General features: G+C 38.1%; 2 protein-coding genes across 3 annotated transcripts; both read left to right on the forward strand.

Moving 5' to 3' along the window:
- Window positions 1-31: 31 nt before the first annotated feature.
- Window positions 32-13976, forward strand: LOC144644376 (annexin-B12-like). The gene is made up of 17 exons (XM_078503850.1): window positions 32-113; window positions 978-1041; window positions 2094-2289; window positions 3036-3377; window positions 4691-4779; window positions 5595-5639; window positions 6808-6895; window positions 7625-7719; window positions 7938-8051; window positions 8650-8706; window positions 9092-9125; window positions 9806-9885; window positions 10346-10414; window positions 11139-11240; window positions 11834-11909; window positions 12357-12469; window positions 13027-13976. Exons 2-17 carry the CDS (start codon window positions 1000-1002, stop codon window positions 13150-13152), a joined length of 1668 nt encoding a protein of 555 aa, XP_078359976.1. The 5' UTR covers window positions 32-113; window positions 978-999; the 3' UTR covers window positions 13153-13976.
- A 1374-nt stretch (window positions 13977-15350) lies between these two features.
- Window positions 15351-19278, forward strand: LOC144644360 (guanine nucleotide-binding protein subunit gamma-like). Of its 2 annotated transcripts, XR_013569098.1 has the most exons (3): window positions 15351-15543; window positions 17577-18189; window positions 18221-19278. XR_013569098.1 is itself a non-coding variant. In XM_078503831.1 (2 exons), the coding sequence occupies exons 1-2, from the start codon at window positions 15422-15424 to the stop codon at window positions 17683-17685; spliced, it is 231 nt and encodes a 76-aa protein (XP_078359957.1). In that variant the 5' UTR covers window positions 15351-15421; the 3' UTR covers window positions 17686-19278. The 2 variants fall into 2 exon arrangements, 1 of the variants encoding a protein (XP_078359957.1); XM_078503831.1 differs by having other exon boundaries at window positions 17577-19278.
- Window positions 19279-19300: the final 22 nt, after the last annotated feature.

Consider the following 19300-nt stretch of genomic DNA (forward strand, 5'->3'; position numbering starts at 1 on the left):
TGTCGTTGCCTCTCCCCTTGGTTCCAGTCCTTGTCAAAAGTCGAAGGCTTGCCTTGTTTTCCTGCTACAAGCGGCTTCGTTCTATTTCAGCTATTTTCGCTGCTAATTTCCTGGTGAGTATCCGTGGATATGCACAGCTGTTTTGTTTGTAACAAAGTTGTTCCATGTCATATGGATTTTATACTAGTTTTGACTGATTTTCTGTTTGTGCCATTGTAAATTAGATGTATTGTAAGGCTAACTTGCATCTTATTCCTAGCTGTCGATGGCTGAGTCATGTACCTTGCACTTTTGAAGTGCTTCAGCTTAATCTAGGCAGTGCAAGCTTTTACAACTTAAGTTTACTTCATTTGTTAAGGAGATTTATAAGGAAGAATGCAATCTTCAATATTTGTACTAAAATCATGCTCATAGTATTAAATCAAATTTAGTAGTCAGCACTGTATATAGCCATCAATGTTCGTCAAACAATCGGGAACAATTTGTACTTTTACCTTGGCTTGCAAGCTTACTGACCTCTCTTTTAAAGGATCGTCGAGTTTTATACAAGTGAGCTTACGCGTCCCTTACGGTCCTTGGGGATATATCTGCATGTAATTATATTAAAGCCACAGTTCTTGTCAATGAACACCTTCTGTAAAAAGATACCAGCTGTTTGCAACCTGCCATCATGGGGTTTGTTTCAAGGATTACTTTGGTAGATGTACACTAAAAGAAAACTTGACAGTGTCAGGTTGACTTATTTGTTTGGACGTCTATTTCAAACACATACATGAAAGATTTTAGGGCGTTCTTCTTGGCCAGACTCTTAACTGGCTGTGCACTGATCGAAATATAGCTCAGATGATCACATCCTTTAGTAGAGATGTTAAGGGGTGGGTCTTGTCTCTCACACCTTCAAGCAAAACTATTTTAATATTTGTAGAGGAAAATGTTAACCATTTCAAATCTAATTTGTTTTCTGTCCAATTTCACAGGTTGTACTTGAAGAACTTTATAATGGCTTATCCTCCTCCTGGACCTGGTTATCCACCTGGAGGGGTAATACTACTGCTGTCATTCTTTAACATCGAGCAGTCAAACGATACTATCAATATTTTCAAATGGAAACCCAATCTTGCAGCAGTTTTACTTTCTGATGATTATGATAGAAAATTAATCTAAAAAAACCTGGAACGCTGGAGAGGAATAAAACGATATCATGAAGAGCTATGTTTTTGCCATTGTTGATGCTTTTCAATCCTGAAGACAGAGACACTCACGAATATAGTCCATGGTTAGGCTTTATAAAAATGACCAACCAGCCATGGATACAATTGATTGGGTCCTTTAAAATCGACTTTGACTAGTGCTCTAAAACATTATACTGAAATTTATCTTTTTTCTGGAATTATACAGTGGAGCCCTGATATAATGATATGCCAAGGGAGCAGTAAAATTTTATTTTATATTTAGGAATCGTTATATCGAAACTCCCGATATAAGGATATATATATTTAATATATTTGGGTAAACCTAACAAGTACTTTTTACTGCATATTACATGTAAAAGAGGATAAAGAGAATAATTTTGATAAAGAGGCTTTGAACACAGTATCATTTTCGTATATCATCGATTCGTACAAAGCTGTTGTCAGAATCGTTAAAGATCACTCAATAACTGTATTTATTCATCAAATTCGATGTTTTCAAATAAATTGTGACTGTGTACTGAATATCGTTTATCAGGAGGATTTTACATTTGTCCACTAAATTCTCATCGTTTATCGGGAATATCGTTATATCGAAGATCGTTATATCGGGGTTCCGTCCCATACATTTTACTGTAACTTTTGCCGGGACATAGAATATCCATCGTTATATGGGGAATATCGTTATATCGAGGATCGTTATATCACTGTATTGTGGTTCAATTTTATTTTCCTTTGTCTAAAACTCATTATCATTCATAAACATACCATAAAAAAAAAGAAAATAAAAATTTGAATGAAGGATGAAATAAAACCATGTAGTTTTTACACTGTGTACATGGCATACAAAAGGATTGATCATTGTTGTCATGATTGTAATGCTATTTATTTTTGTTTTGTCAGGGTTATCCTCCTCCAGGGCCGGGATATCCTGCCTCTGGTGGCTACCCCCCTGCTCCTGGTTACCCTCCCGCTGGAGGGTACCCCCCGGCACCTGGTGGATATCCTCCCGCGCCTGGTGGCTATCCTCCTGCACCAGGCTACCCTCCTGCTGGTGGTTATCCCCCTCCCCCTGGAGGAGGTTATCCACCACCCCCAGGTAAGTTCATGAAAAATTATTATTTATTACTTGTTCATATTGGACAAAAACAGACCTGTGTCAGGCGTAAACCCCAACAAATTTCCCTTCAGCTGCCTGGCCTAATAAATCATATTTTTAAGTTATGATTAATATTGAGAGCTTATAGCCGATTGCCAAGGTGAAGATGAATCATGGAAATCAATAATTAGCCGTCCTTTATAAAATCACTTCAGAGCCATAGCAGCTTTGAGGCAAACCAAGGCACTTGCCTCAGTCAGGGGGGGGGGGGAAGTAAATACCTCTTAGGAAGGGAATTTAACCATGGTTATTGCCTTGATCATAATTTTTTTCTGGCAATGGCCCTGCATTTAAAATCTGTTATGGGAGTATAGCAGAATGGATAAAATGGCTAAAAGGATCTGTCACACGTAACTGATTGTAACAAGTTATTGAATCAGTTATTTTTATATCAATTTTTTTTACATGTGTAACACTCATTCTTCTCGATGCTTTACTCATCAGACTTATGACTTGTGTGCAGCCGTGAAAACATTGACAAAAAAACATGCTATTATTGAAAGTTCACTTGAAACATTTTCCACTCTGTCTTCATTTTTTCTCCCTAACTGGAAGACTGTTTTGAGCCAACAAAGGACTAATGCTCAAAATGGTAGCCTACTAAATTGGCTACATCTTTTAATTAACCCTTATCGACTGCAAGTTACCAAACAACTAGTAAGTGTTTCACTTCATTGTGGTTCCAGGGGGTCCACAACCTGGCTTTGGTGATCCATACGGTGTCCCACCCCCTCCTGGAGGTTATGGTGCTCAGCCATATGGTCAGCCTCCTGCTGGTGGTTATGGCCAACCTCCTGCAGGTGGGTATGGAGCACCACCTCCTGCCGGCGGATATGGAGCACAACCTCCTGCTGGTGGATATGGAGCACCACCTCCTGTGAGTGGATATGGGGCACAGCCTCCTGCCGGTGGATATGGGGCACAGCCTCATGCCGGTGGATATGGGGCACAACCACCCGCTGGTGGGTATGGGGCCCATCCTGGGCATGGCTCACAGCAGCCTCCACAACAGAGCTATGCATCTCAAGGTATCTTAATTTATGAATATAATTAACGGATTATACATTGTGTGGTTCCAGAAAATATCCATACCCCCACCACGGAGGAAATTGGAAATTCCAGAGGGGTGGGGGGGTCAAGGCAGGAAATTCCGAAGAGGAGGGGGTTGCCAGTGGTATTATGTTTCCAGACGGTCAAGTTTGATGCAGTCAAACTAGTTTCAAAAATCGTTTCTTACCTACTCTACAAATGTTTTACATAGCAAAAATAGCACTCTGGTTCTTGATTCACAATCGCTTTACATTTAAAACGGGTTTTCTTTCTCCTGAAAGCACACTGAAAGCAAATTATTTCACTGAAATCCTCCATGTTCGTTCGTCCGCCATTGTTACCAGTCCCCGAAACTTGTCACGTGGTTTGACCGAAAGGCACTGGTGTCAAGGGTTCTTGTTTCAATCACGTTGACGAAGGAAAATCGTCCTTGTTTGTGAAAAGTTTCATGTTTATTAGCGATGAAAATAGTTAATGATGTCAGAAACTCGAGATTAACATGTTTTTTTTTCTGCTATTTGTTTGTATTTTCCTTTAAATTTTGCTTTCTCAGCGAGCATTAGCGATTTTGCGATCACGTTTACGGTGAATGTTTATGGTTTATATCAACACTTCAAATCCGTGTTCTATACATTTTAATAGCGGTTTCAAGCGATGGAAAGGGTGGATGTTAGGTTTGAAAGTGATACAGATTTGTGTTTTTTTTTGAGGAAATTCTAATTTTTCTTCAGCAGACATGTCGTATGTTCGTTCCTCCGACGATCAGTAATTCTTTTCAAGAGAGGTGGCCATAGAGGTATTCTTTTTAGAGGGGTGGGGGGTCGCATTATTTTGGATCGAGGGGTGGGGGGTATTTTCTAAAAAAGGACAGAGAGGTGGGGGGCACGTGAAAACCCTCCGTGGTGGGGGTATGGATATTTTCTGGAACCACACATTATGTGTTAATAGTTCCTAGAATTAGAAGCTTAAGCTTACTTACAGTCTTGTGAAAGGAACTTGAAAAGCAGTAAGCCAAGTTATACAAAATGCAAAATGCTTACTGCTGTATATTACACAAAGGCAAGTTTTAGGATCATGTTTTGGCTTAAATTTTAAGTGTCTTTTTGGTCTGACACTTCATAAGCCAATAATTAGCTTGATACATATCTTACAAGTAGGTCAAATTGTTTTCAGGTTAATTTGTTGTCAAGGTCAATCTGTTTCTACCTGAAGGTTTATAACATTGTAATGATATAAAACAATTTAAACTATTCATTAGGATTTCTATATTGATGAAATGTTTGTTATACAGCTCCAGTGACACAAAGTGCACCACCGCCTGCGACTCACTCCTCCCCTCCTAAGCAGAAGCCGACAAAGCCTCCTCCTCCTTCAACTGCTGTAAGTGCAAATGAATTTAACCTGGAAAATTTACATGGATTAGTATGTCTTGTTTAGATAGTGAGGGATTTTTGCCCATTGATTGATTGTATGGCTTAAACTAATTCCAATCCCAAAATTTCCCTTAATTTCCTGTTTAAAGAGGAAATAACCTGAGCATTTATTATGCTCCATGGCAGTTTGGCGGTTTAAGGCTATTTTGAGTATTAGTTTGCGGGCACATTCATATTTATCTGGCGGTTTACGGTCAAGAAAAAAAATGGCAGTTTCGGTCTTTAGCAGGAAATTAAAGTGGTTTGCAGTCTAAGAAGAACAAAATGTGGCAGTTAGCAGAATGTACAACTCCCCATAGTAGACTCTCTATCCTGTTAGACAGGGTTAAAACCTGTCACCTGCTTGGCTTGATGGCCATGTGCAGACATATACCTTGAAGATTAACTGTAACTGTTGCCTGAGTGTCTTGAGCAAGAGATATACATATTGTTCAATCCATAATGTTTGCTAGGTCATCACAAGATATATGTTGTGGTTTAAATTTATCTTTGGTTGAAAATTTTTCAAACCAGTTTGATTTTTATTTTTCATTGTCTCATATTCATTATCATAATCTAAATCAAAGGGAAGTAAAAATCAAACTGGTTTGAAAAAAATTAAACCAAGGAAAAAATCAAACCACAACTTTTGTTTTTATATACAATGTAAAGGTACTAAATAACACAGCCTTAGTGAAATAGCCAAGTGCTAAAACAAACTTACTGTTACACAATATTCTCAAATTTACTGTCAGTAACAATTGTTTGTTTGCTGTTCACCAGGGAGGAGCTCCCACTGCCCAGATGGCTTCAATGTCTTTACAAGGGGTAGGTTTTGTCTCTTAATGGTAAAAAAAGAATGAAACCAAAGCAGTGCATGGTGTACATGTTACTGTTTTATCCAGCTTTGTAGTTGCTTGTTCACGGGGAAGGCCTAGAACAACCTGGCGAAGGTCGGCCGAGAAAGAACTTAAGTCCCTGCACCTGACCTGGAATGGGATCCGGAAGGCGGCACAAGACCGCTCCCGCTGGAGAGAGACTGTAGAGGCCTTATGCGTCCAATGGCGCGATAAGGATCGATGATGATGATGATGTAGTTGCTTGTTATCTGTCAAATTGCGAACTATCAAAGACTAAAATGGGAACCCTCTGTAACTTAAAGAATTTTACTTAACAGTGCAGCTTTCCATAACCGGGGCCACTTGAATCACAATTAACCATTCAAAAGGTTAAAAGAGAAAAGGATACTGACCTTTTTTTGCAATAAACAATAAACCACAATTAACATGTATACAATGTAGTTCAAGTGATGATCCCCGTTTGATTAAAAATAGTGCTCTACATTGAAGGAGCCGTATATAATTGGTCAATGATCTACTTTAAACTTGAGGACATAGATTTAATACAGACCTGTTTCACTGGCCAACATCAGGTGGCCCACTCATCATTTAATATCCAATCACTAAAGTTTAGTCAACTAAGTTAGACATCAATGTTATGATATGTGACATCGGAGCATAAGAAACGCCTTTATATTTATTTTTTTTTTTTTTTTTTTTTTTTTTTTTTTTTTCACCTCCCCTCTCTTTTTCTCCCCCCTTCCTTTTCCTTTTTTTTTTTTTTTTTTCGCCCCCCCCCCCTAAAAAAAATACATGTATGTACATGTTTAACAAGGTGATCATTGAACACAATATCAAGGATGCATCAGTTATTTATGACAGTAATCATCCTCAGTTACAACTTATCTGTACATGTAGCTCACTGGATGCAATGTCTCAAAATGGCTGCTGAGTAAATGGGAACAAACATAATTCAATTATAAAAAAGTCAATTAACGACTTAGATTAAAACCATTTTTGTTTTTAAATATAATTACCTGCACCTGATAAGGCAAGTGAATGCAAGGAAAACATACAGCTTTAATCCATTAAACAAACACATTATGCATCTGTTAGTGACATTGTGTTAAATTAAGTTCCTGTGATCTTGTTTGTAGAAATATGGTCATGGCACCATTACTCCAATCTCTCCATTTGATGCCGAGGCAGACTGTGAACTGCTTAGAAAAGCAATGAGAGGAGTAGGTAAACACTAATTAAGCCATTGATTGTTTTATCATTTTACCTCTGTGTCAGTAGGAAATTATTTCATAACCCAGTAAAACAAGTAGAAGTTTTTATTTAACAATTAAACTACGAGCCCGAGTTTTCTATGAGCAAATAGTCAACGAGGCGCAGCCGAGTTGACACGCTCATAGAAACGAGGGCGAGTTCTATTTTTTAGTAGAAACCTAGATGCAGTCCAAAACCTACAATTTGTGCACTAAAAAATCAAGAAAATTACCGCTTAAGAGCTACTCTTCGCGCGACTTTTTCTATCGGCGAATAGAAATCAGTGGAGAACCAATCAGATTTCCAAAGAACACAGCGAGTTTCTACTAATAGTTATTAGTAGAAACTCAGCTGTGTTCTATTGGAAATCCGCGAATCTGATTGGTTCTCCCACTGATTTCTATTCGCCGATAGAAACAGTCGCGCGCGTAGCTCTTTAAGCGGTAGATTTTCTTTATTTTTGTCTTCACTGTGCATAATATTGTAGGTTTTGGACTGCAATCCTTTATAGTTTCTACTAAAACAATTAGACTACTCGCCCTCGTTTCCTATGAGCGATAGTCAACTCGGCTGCGCCTCGTTGACTATTTGCTCATAGAAAACTCGGGCTCGTAGTCTAATTGTTAAATAGAAGTTAGGAGTTTCATTTTATGGGAGTTGGGTGTGACTGTCCATAATATTGTCGATTTCTGTTCATTTTAGGCACTGATGAAAATACCCTTATTGACATCATTGTCAAACGAAGCAATGCTCAGAGAGTAGAAATCAGAAAGAGATACAAAACCATGTTTGGAAAGGTAGGTTTACTGATAAACTGTTGTTTTGGCTGCCACTCAGAGAATCTTTGCTAGTACAAGTTTTTGGCATTGTTTTAGTATGATGTCAATATTACTAGTATTATTGAATGCTTGAAGTCCTATGTCCTTGTCATGTTCATCAAGAAAGGAAACTAAATTGGTCTTATTTTATGCTTAAGTCAGGCTTCACTGAATATTGATTTCATTGATTTTATTAGGATCTTATGAATGATCTGAAGTCAGAGCTAAGTGGTAACCTTGAAGACTGTTTGTTAGCCTTGCTTGAACCTTCTGTTCTTTATGATGCCAAGTGCCTGAGGCGTGCAATGAGGGTGAGTCTTGAATAAATTAATGTGTTGCATGGAATGCTATATTTCACTAACTAAATATATTATAATGCGCGATAAAGACAACAGTGTGTTTCCATGAGAAGACTATGATCTTATAGTTTGATGTTTGTTGACTGAAAACTATCAGGCAAGTTCTTGTTACATGTAGTTTCCATTTTGAACCATATTCTTTCCAATGTCTGTTTTTGAAATATTATTAAAAGTAATGGGAAAAAATTTGATTACCTGGGATAGCAGAAGCCCAGAAGGCTTGACTTATTAATGTTCGTCTAGCCCTGGAGTTTTTTTTGTTTTTTCTTTTCGGGAAAAATTGCAGGAGGCTGGGTACTCAAATCCTCGCCCTGAAGAGATGTTGACAGTGGGGGCAGGGGATGGTGGCCACAGATGGTGGGTTACTTGCCCTTGTCTTCCTGGGCTGCCTGCACTCCTCAGCTGCAGAGGAGCTTTTGGCCTCATTGGCCTCATGATCCACAGGGCTTGCAAGGGTCTACAATGAACTTTGATTGGCGATATGTTAACACCCACCTTATCAAATTTACAAATGTCTTGGATTAAGAGTTCTTTTCGATTGTTATTTCAGGGTGCTGGAACAGATGAAGAGGCTTTGATTGACATCCTTTGTACTCGCAGTAACCAGGTTAGTCAGCAATACTATTTATTTTTTTTTTTTTTTTTTTTTGGGGTTGCTTTTGGTAAAAAAGTCTGGCCCCTGAGGCTTTTCCTCGTCGTTTTTTTTTTTCTTTTTTTTTTTCCCTGACTGACTGTGTGGTTACTAAGGAAACGTTTTGTATCGTTCTCTATTTGTCATGCAGTCATTTCCAGTCAAATTTCATCATTTCCCACATTGGACTTTAGCAATAAAGACAATATTATACCGTCAAAAGAGCATCCTTTTTTTAAAAGGTGTTGGGATTTTAAGTTTTTATTTTTTTTCTCAAAATCAAGCATCACAGTTGGGGGTGCGGCTTATCTACGAGTGCGGCTAATACACGAGTCTTTACGGTATTTGTTTCTGTTTATAGGATATAGCTGACATCAAGAGGAACTACACAGAACGTAAGTGTTATCTAACAAGGAAGGTTATTCCAACTAATGGATTAGCTGTTTGTCCAAATTGAAAAACGAGGTGCCTTATTTCTCTGTCACTCAAAAGTAAACATTCATAATTGTGTACAATTAATGTCCACTTTCGTGACACATATGAGAAGTGAACTAAACTAAAAGTAAACAGCAAAGAAGTTAAGAAGTTAACTAAACTAAAGTATGGAACAGCAATAGTGGCTTTATGTGTAACCACTGTTGGTTGTTCCTTGGCTTTCTGGTATAAAGTCTTCATGCTAATGGGGATTTCATTTTAAACGCAAATCGCTGATGATGTTTAAATATGTAAAATTTTTGTTGCATGCAATCTGATCCTCATTTATTTACATTTTCAAGACCATTTCACCCACTCACTCAATCTTCTTCCTGTCCTTGGGCACATAAGGCCATGATCAGAGACAGCCACTGCTGTCTGTTCTTTGCCTTCTTCCTCAGCTCTTTTCAGCTGACTCCACCTTCCTGCATCTCTTTTTATAAGACCATATTGCAGTCTAATGTTTTTTCCATCTTAACCACCCTTTGCCATTTTCTCTGTGTTCTACGAATTCAAACTGCTAAAATCCATGTTTAAAAAGATAACATCCTATCCTGTAATACCACAGTGAAGTTAAACCTGCTCTGTTCTTCTATCACAGACTATAAGCGAGATCTTGAAAAGGACTGTGTGAGTGAAACCAGTGGCCATTATAAGAGGCTGCTTGTGTCTATGTGTCAGGTAAAAATAAAATAATATAAAATAGTTATAATTAAAGTTCTGTTCTTTCTTCAGCGAACACGAGGTTCATGTACTGCTTCCTTGGTATTTAATGTTCACTGATAAATTTCATTTTTTCCTCTTTGCTCAATGTCTATACTAAGTGTGTAAGTGTCTGCTAATAATTCAAAGCCAGCGTATATTTCTCAGTTATTTCCAAATGAAACCTTATCTTGGCTTTGCATTCTGATTGTAAACACATCAAAGAATTTATGTCTTATAGCTTGTTAATGTTGTTTGAACTTGCAAATAATTGTTTTCTCTTAGGTACAAAAAAGGGGGGTTTCTTGCTTTTCTGGTTTTCTTGTGGTAAAAAAGAGTTCCTGGGATAGAGGGACAGAAGATGATGAAGCTACTTTCAGTTACAGCAAATTGTGAAGTTAATATTTAAAATCGGGTTATTTTATATTGTGTTATAAAGGGCAATCGAGATGAGACAAACACTGTTGACATGGCTAAAGCTGCAAAGGAGGCTCAAGACTTGTACCAGGTAAAACAGACTTCTGAACAGTAGAAGAAATAGTCTGACAAGAAGTCCACACAGATAAAACAACTTGTATGCGAAGCAGACCTCATTGCTAATAAGTGATAAATAAATAAATAAATTTTTTTTTGGTTTGTTTATTAGGAAATAAATTTAAAAATAAAAATCAAAAAAAAAAAAAAAAAACCCCCCCAAAAAAAAAAAAAAAAAAAAAATATATATATAAAAAAAAAAAAAAAAAAAAAAAAAAAAGTGAAGATGCATACAGTGTATACATAAAAGTAATAATGCATTATTTAAGGGGTCTAACAAGCTAGTTTTGTCACCATTATTGCTGTATTCTTTAATTCAAGATTAAAATAGAGTTGATTTTGCACATACATGTACCATGAAATTCATACTCATAAAATTCAACTTTGAAAAAAAAACTTAAAAACAAATAACACACTAAAAGTCTATTTGATTAGAAATAGTGGTCTAAGACAGAAACGGTAGCTAGTTGGCCAGTGCAAGTTAACATAATAGTTGATTCTACATTAAGACCTGCATGAACTGTGTAATCTATTCTTAATATTTGCGCTGTACTCTGACATAAACCGTGTTTCGAAGCTATTGCTCAAATAAACGCACTTGTAAAAAAAATCTTGCAGTTTTTGTAAAGTGGTAGATACATTTAGGCAGAGAAATTCTTAATAGTTTATTGTCCTCTCTCTGAAATTGTTACTTGCAGGCTGGTGAGAAGAAGTGGGGAACAGATGAGTCTCGGTTCAATGTTGTGCTAGCCTCCAGGAACTTTGCTCAGCTAAGAGCTACGTTTGATGAATATGTTAAGGTACTATTCATATATAATAGAGCCAGTGTTCGATCTAGTATGTTGATTCTTAACAGGAGATTCTGATTGTTAAGGTTTAGGAGGATTTTTTTTTTTTTTTTCTTAAATATGTGAAGTCATGAACTGTGTATTTCCAAGCAGTCTTGCACAGAAAACACGTACAGAATCCTATCATTGAAATTATGATTTTTCTTTCTCTAAAATGTGGCTTTCTTTGAGACTTGTTAACGAAGGAAAAGAGAGAGGTTGGACGAAAGTATAGCACAAAAACGTAAAAATATTATTAACTAGTCACGACAATTGTTAAACAATGGTGTGGCTACGTACTGGTAGGAAGGAAGTGACCTAAAACTTGAAAGAGTCCGGCCGACGTTTTCAAGTTTAAGAGTTTTACTTGGAAGAAAATTTCTTAAAACCATTGATCTCGGTTTATTTACATCTTGAAGAACGAATTTATACCTTTGTTTTGATGTTCAAATGTCAATTAGTTGATCAGTGAGTGCACATTCAATAATTCTAGCACAGTTTACACAAAAACTTAGAAAAGTCGAGTCACTGCCCCTTTAACTGTAAACCTCGTTATATACTTGCAGGTATCTCAGCGTGACATACTGAACACAATTGATCGTGAAATGTCTGGGGATTTGAAGGCTGGTTTCAAGTGTATTGGTAAGTCGTCGTTACAGATTTCAAGGTTTGCATCAGTAGATTATAAGCATTGCCATTCTTTTGCATAGGAAGAATCGCGAATTGAGAAGAGCCCTTTTCGACCAAGGGCTAAAGTAGTAAAGCAAGTCTATGTAGGCCCTGTAACCTCAAACGGCTTCTGAAAGGGAGTGTGAAATCGGGTCTAGTAATGCATTGCACGCTTGGGAAGGGCTGATTTGCCGTATGGACTGGAGAGGGCAAAAGGCGAGTTGCTGTCAACAACTAGCTAGAAAAAAGTAAAAGTGATGGCAAACTGTTTTTAATAATCTTTTCGTCTTGTTTGGAATTTCAAACTAAGCGAATTATGGTGTCTAATTTCTTCAAACGTGGATAAAGAAAATCGCCAACTACAGTTAACCCTGTAATAATACTTAAGATTGTAAGCGAGATCTTAAAATTTCGTTTCAGTGCAATGTGCAAGAAATCCTGCTGAGTACTTTGCTGATCGACTGTGGAAATCCATGAAGGGAGCTGGTACTGATGATGCAACCTTGGTTCGCTGTGTTGTGTCTCGTTCTGAGGTAAGACTCATTTTCCAGACAGCATTCAGTTGGAGAAAAAAGGACCGTTAGTTCTCGGTCGTGGGTTCCTTTAGTGGTTAACATCGTTCTTGTATGCCTTTTCATTTAAAATGCATATACCTTACTTATCTTTTGTTAGCCTGTTCGAGGCACGCGGTTAGTGGGGAACGGCGCGAATAATAGCGAGTGAAAGATGAAAACGATGAGCGAAAAAAATAGGGAGGGGACATCCCAGCCCCTTTTTTTAACTCCCTACTTTTTCACTCGCTGTTTCCATTTCCCCTTAAACGAACGCCTGGAACAGGCTAATCTTTTATCAACCGACTGGCTAAAGATAGTACCACATTGAAAACTTAAAATGACCTCTCTTTTCCCCCTTCTTTCCTCCTCCCTCTCTCTCTCTCTCTCTCCCTGCTGCCTTCCACCCACCCAACCCATATCATGTCTGTTTTTTTTTTTTAAGAACGCGCTTAGAAGTCATAAAATGAAGAGAAAAGGAATTTCGTTAATAAGCTAAATGACTGTAAATTGAACACTGTTTTCTCTTTTTTTTTCAGCGTGACCTAGTTGAAATCAAGCAAACATTTTTGCAAAAGTATCACAAAACCCTGTACAAGATGATTCAAGGAGACTGCAGCGGAGATTACAAGAAGCTCTTGTTAGCTGTAGTTGGAATGAATTGATGACAGCTATGCATGGAAAATAACGGGGACTTGCCTTATTAATTGCATCATATTCTAGTCACTTCTATTTAGTCCTTTGATAGTTCTCAATTTCGTAGCTAGTAATAAACAGGCACGGTTTTCTCAGTGGCAGACTCTGCAGAAATGATTCGATTGGGGCACGTGTAACGGGACTCTTTGTAAGAGAAGTGTGCCTTGCAGGCCTTATTTGGGATGTCACACAACGCGTATGGGTGACAACCTAAATGACGGCTGCTAAGGAAAATCAGTAGATAGACTACAAGTTGTCACGCACGATCTAGCGTTAACATTTGGCCATAGCACCATATAGCCATACCACGTGATAGTAAACCGAAATTTTCCACCTAATCGAGTGATATACTCGTAGAACTAGAGAAATTTCTTCCTTTTTTTAAACATAATATAAAGTTAACCGTCGTAGTGGATTTGAAAAGCTAACATTCCAGTGCAAACTATAGAACGTTAGCGCATCAAATTTACTATGAGGATTTGACGAAATTTTAGTTATAATTGAGGTCTTAACTTATGTAGGATGTCTATAAACGAAAGAATAGACGGAGAAACAACCGGTCTAAGTTATAAAAACAAGCTAAGTAGCATCAAATACTACATGTGATATTTCACTCTAACAGTTTTTTTTTCCTTTACGTGTTACACGCGGAGATGTGTTAAAAAAAGGACAAACTCCGATCTTCTGTGTCGTTTAGTTGCATTTTGTTTTGCACATGTACGTCTGAATTTCTGTGCCTAAAGTAGTGCCAGTTCTTGATTATAATTACAAAATAAAATATTTGCAATTGGTACGTCCTTATTAGTTGCTGTACTCAGATAACTTGACCAAGTGAGTGAATTTCTCGGGATGGTTGTTGGACTGTCCACAGCCTCTCTGTTTTTCCCAGCCCCCGACCCCCTCGCGCTTCTCGTTTGGCACTGTCGTCCAAATTATACGTCCAAAAAATACGAAAGCATATAGGGCTTTGAACAGTCTAGATCTTTGTTGGGGTACTCGTCCGTACTCGGACAACATCAAAATGAACAGGGCTTTCGGTTAGTTAGGAGCAGTACGAATTTCCGCGAGTGAAAAAAACAGGGGGGGGGGGGGTGGTTAGTTGATGCAAGGAGAGGGTAAGCTGACAAATGTCAACAAGGAATTCAGAAAGGGTACTCGGGGACTTAGCTAGTTATGTGGTCTCGGTTCCCGAGTCACCCCTCCCCAGGATTACGCTAGTCGAGCTAACTTTTCACTTATTTCGTTGGAAAAGTCAAACAACCGTTTTTGTAAGGATCGCGAACTCGTCTCGGGTACAACTCGGGTAGGCTGTTGTCGCATTTTGGCTGACAGGGTCACCGCCACGGGCGAAACAACTTTTCCTTTACCCCTTACCCGCGCGGGACATTTCACAACATGCCAAGTGACACGCAATTCCCAGATTTTGGGTTCGAAGCCCAAATTTATACTAAACTAACAAAATTTCGCTCAGCAAAAGCTACGGTCATCGTTCGGGCGAAAAATCTCAAAGGAAGAAGGATAACTAAAGATTAGAATATTCAAAAAGCGTTATAAAATCACCCAGGGTCAACTTGGACTGGGCCAGCCGAGACAATCTTTTTCTCATATAGTAAGATTCATCATGGATCAGTAAAGTCTGTAAATAATTTTTAATTTTTATTCTTTTCCCTGTATTTAGCTCTTTTTGTTTAAATACATTTATTTAATTTACATTTTAAATATTTTTACCATTGTACTCTTAAAACTCTCAGTATTTAGTCGAGGTAATACAATATTTGCTGACCGTAACTGATGAGTAGAAATTAAAAAAAAAGCATTGTTAGAAAGAGAAGAAATACCGGGTCCTTACGGCTTGTGTTCCCTCTTCTCTCTAATCCCCCTTCTTTTCCCCTTTCCCTCCCCTTTTTACGCCTGCCACGCAGGCTATGCATCATACTCTTCACCTCGCTCCCGAGATAGGAAGCGAGAGGAGGGATTCTAAGGCAAAATATTTACCGACGAGAGTAGAAAGGTCTAGAAACGGGGCAGCTATTCCGAGCAAAATTATTATTCTACGAGCTCGGGGTCGCCAAGAGATATATTGCCCGCGAAACAATCAGCCAATCACCTCTTTCAGCCTAAATATGGTGAGTCAACATCCGCTTTGAAGTAGAACTCAGGTAACCGCCCAGTTTCTTTACGATTCTTGACACGATCGATCGCTGTCGTATCTGAGGTGTTCTTAAATTTGGGTGAAAAATGTATGGACAGTCGTCGATTTCACAACGAGAAAACGAATATCTAAACCTGAGGAGACAAGTTGATCAACTCAGAAGGGAGAGCAAGTTATCAAGGAAGAAAATTTCGGTTTGCTCCGAAGAGTAAGTAGAAATGGTTCGTGCATGCATGCAGAGAATTAAGAGACGTTGTATTGACGTTAGCTGTTAAAAGTCCTGTTTATTAATTAATTGCGTTTATACTGGTATTGTTCATATTTAAATAGGCTTCTTTTAAAATTCAAGGGGATTAAGGTCGTGTTAAAGTTGCTTTGTTCTTCGCAGGGAGGAGCGGTTAATGGGTTGGTGGAGCAATTTATTTTAGATTCGGCAGTCGCTGCAGCTCCGGGCACGCGAAATCATAAACTTTCTCCAAACGCAATTATCTGAGAAATTTATTGCTCATTAGTTTAGACAACTCAAAGTAAAAAATTGTTGCTTAGTTTTTTGGCAAGGTTGTAACACAGCTGTTCGTAATATAACGCAATAAGCTTAAAATTTATATGGAGTCAATATTGAAACTGAATGCCTTGAGTTGTTCAGTTCGAAACCCAACATTTTTCAGTTTTATGCCCGAGTGAACTGATTTCCTTTTCTTTATCAACAGTTGTATACAGTACCTAAATCGTATTTGTTCCGATTATTTCTGTATTTGTTGTCAATATAATTTTATAATCTTAGTCTGTCAACCGAAAATTGCTCCACTCACCAAAAATTAGCTCTTTATTGTACTTAGTGGCTTGATGAATATGGGCATTTAATTTATTCATGTAATTAAACCTCTCTTAATTAGCATCTCAATTCTTTCAGGTTTCTTTCCGCCCTCAAATAGGCGCAGCATTTGAGGCACGAAAATTTTTATAAGCGCTGCAGTGCTTATACACCTATCAATGTTAAGCCCGAGGGGGGGGGGTGGGTCGGGCAAGGGGTGGGGATTTTGACATTTTCTATAAAAAAATGTCAAATTCCCCACCCCCGGGACAAAATAATTGGTCAAAATCCCCATGAAAGGTGGTCAGAGGTCATTCAAACCTTCTATATATGACCAAAATCGCTACCCTGGGGCCATCACGTACGATCAAAATCCCTACCCTGGGGACCTACCTCACGATCAAATTCCCGTGGTTAGCCCGACCCCCCCCCCCTCGGGCTTAACATTGATAGGTGCATTATTTGAGTAAATACACCCAGCATATATATCCAATCGAACAAAATTGAACATCTATTTTGCTGTGAGTTGGTTTTCGAACCAATCAAGCACAGTCGTACTCAATCTGATTCGATTATGTTCGTAATCCATCTCTTGATAATTAAATCACGCGGGACTAATCAGGGGGACATTGCACCCTACAAAATGTCCCCAATATAAACAAACAGGAGTTCGGTAATCAGACGTTTGATTGAGTACAATTGTTGACTGTTCGGTAATCGAACGGTCGATTTTGTTCAATTGGCCAAATTGCATTGTGAGTGCGATTATGTTCCATTACGGAACGCAATCCAACGATTGGTGTTGGATTGGGTTTGATTACCTAACGTTCGATTGGATACGGCGGGAATATGGTAGATTTGTACCACATTGTAATAGGTTGAAGGTATGGTGTGGGAAAATGTTTTGAAACATTGATGTCATGCTTGTCTATGTGAACTGGTAGAAGTTAGGATTTTATTTTGTCCTTCTACTCGCTGTCTGGGGTGGAATGCAAAGTAAAATAAAGGCCATGTCAATTTTCCACACACCAAAACAGGAGTGTGTGGTTACAAGAAATATGGATGCCCACCCGCAGGAAAGTTGCTGCAAATTGCAGGGGTGGGTAGTCAGTCAAAAGCCAAAGTTTTTAAAGGAATCATAGAGCTTTCAAAATATTCAATCCAGGTGGGGATAGAAAGGGTAAGGCCAATGGGTAAGGGTGAGTTATGATGTTCTCACAACTTACAACACTATCAATTCATGTTCTAGTCAACAGTTTTTCGACGGTGTGGCAGCAGGCCATCTTTTGCTACAAAATGAAAGCGATAGTAACCATGACAATGATGCTGTTGATTTAGTGATTGTAAAGGGGCCAGAACTATCTTTGTTAAAAATGTAACATTTGTGGTTTTTACTCATTTTGTTTTCAATATACACTCATTTGCAGTCTTTGCCGATTCTGCCAAGAGAAGCGAACTGATGATGCCCTACTGGGAAAGATTCCAAATGCAAACAATCCTTACAGAGAGAAAGGAATGGGATGCTCGCTGTTATAACAAAACTCGCTTTTAATGGAGAACTTTAGAAAAGTGCTTTGCTGCAGATCTGAGAATTAAGAAGATAGAAGAAATATTTTGATGAAGCTGAAGATTGCTACTTGATGTACCAGGCTTTGAAGTTGTAATGTAGACAGGAGACAAAATGGATATGGCAAATTAAACAACCCCTACAGCAGACGTTAATCAGGACATGCATCTTGTAAGCTGATAACCTTATAAAGAAGTTTGTAATGATGCTGAATCTTAGAGCAATATTTTCATCAAGGCCAGTAACCTTATTTTTATTTAATTCTGGCCAATAGTTGTAAATTAAAACAGTATTTGTATCTTAAGAGTTTGTGTTCTTTTACACAAATTATTTTAATTCCTGGGAAAAAATAGAGTAGGTTCATTTTGTTGTTTATTTGGCCATGACCCTTGCAAACCAGGGGGGTACTTTGGCTTGTAAATGACGGGGGTGATCGAATGAAGGCAAAACTCAGGACCCCAAAAAATCCCTAAGTCTTCTGACATTACCCAAAAAAATCCCTAGACCAAAAATAACACCCCAAAAAATCCCTTGTCAAATTACCCCTAAATTGCTAGGAGGGGCAATGATATAACACAAAGAAAACCATTAAAAATTGAATGCTTGTGTTTGTTTGTTTATTCATCATAACATATATACGCCAAGGCCGCGCCAAGGCACTTTAGTTGTTTTTAATACCGAAAAAAATCCCCTATATTAATCAAGTCACCCAAAAAAATACTTGCCAAATTTTACAACCCAAAAAAATCCCAGAATCGAAAATTTCAAACCAAAAAAATCCTTTGATCGTCCCCGTCATTTACAAGCCAGATTACTCCCCCTGGGCCTTGCAATATCAGTGTAGCTTGTACTTCCATTGTGAATAAGTGCTTAATTTTCAAGCAATTTTCGTAGTCATTTAATACAGTGCAAATACCGTATTTACTTGAATAAGCGCCGCCCTCGAATATGCGCCGCATTTGGGACAAAAAAAGTTAATAAGCGCCGCAGTCCCGATGCGGCGCTTATTCGAGGAACTCCGTTTAACTAAAAACAGCACTATAAAGCATCTCTAAAACAAACTTCTTTCCATCAAAAGCGATGTTTTGCAGCTTAAAGTGATTGTTTTGCCACTTGCCCATTAGTTTTTCTATCCAATATTTTTACAATACGGAGTTCTGTAAATGTTGTGAAGGCCGCGAACTTTGCTAGGACAGCTAGCGCCACTTCTCTCTTCAGCAAGAGACGAATATTGACAATCAAAAGACGCTATTTTCAATTACTGTAAAAGATTAGATTCTTTGTGGCGTCCAAATTTTATATAAGCGCCGCCCTCAAATAAGCGCCGCCCTCGAATAAGCGCCGCACTTGAGGTGCGAAAAATTTAATAAGCGCCGCGGCGCTTATTCGAGTAAATACGGTATTGTCAAGTTTCTTTCACTAATAAAATACAATGTGTATAGTAAATATAGTTTAAATTACCAGCTTAAACAAGAAAGGTTTTTCCTAAAATTATACCGAAGATATAAATGTATACTGCCAGTCAGTAAATATTGAATAAATTGTTTATTAAACAGCATAAACTTTGATCTTGTGTTACTTAAT

The sequence above is a fragment of the Oculina patagonica genome, chromosome 2 (assembly GCF_052425735.1).
Source record: "Oculina patagonica isolate OP01 chromosome 2, crgOcupat, whole genome shotgun sequence".
NCBI classification, from domain to species: Eukaryota; Metazoa; Cnidaria; class Anthozoa; order Scleractinia; family Oculinidae; genus Oculina; species Oculina patagonica.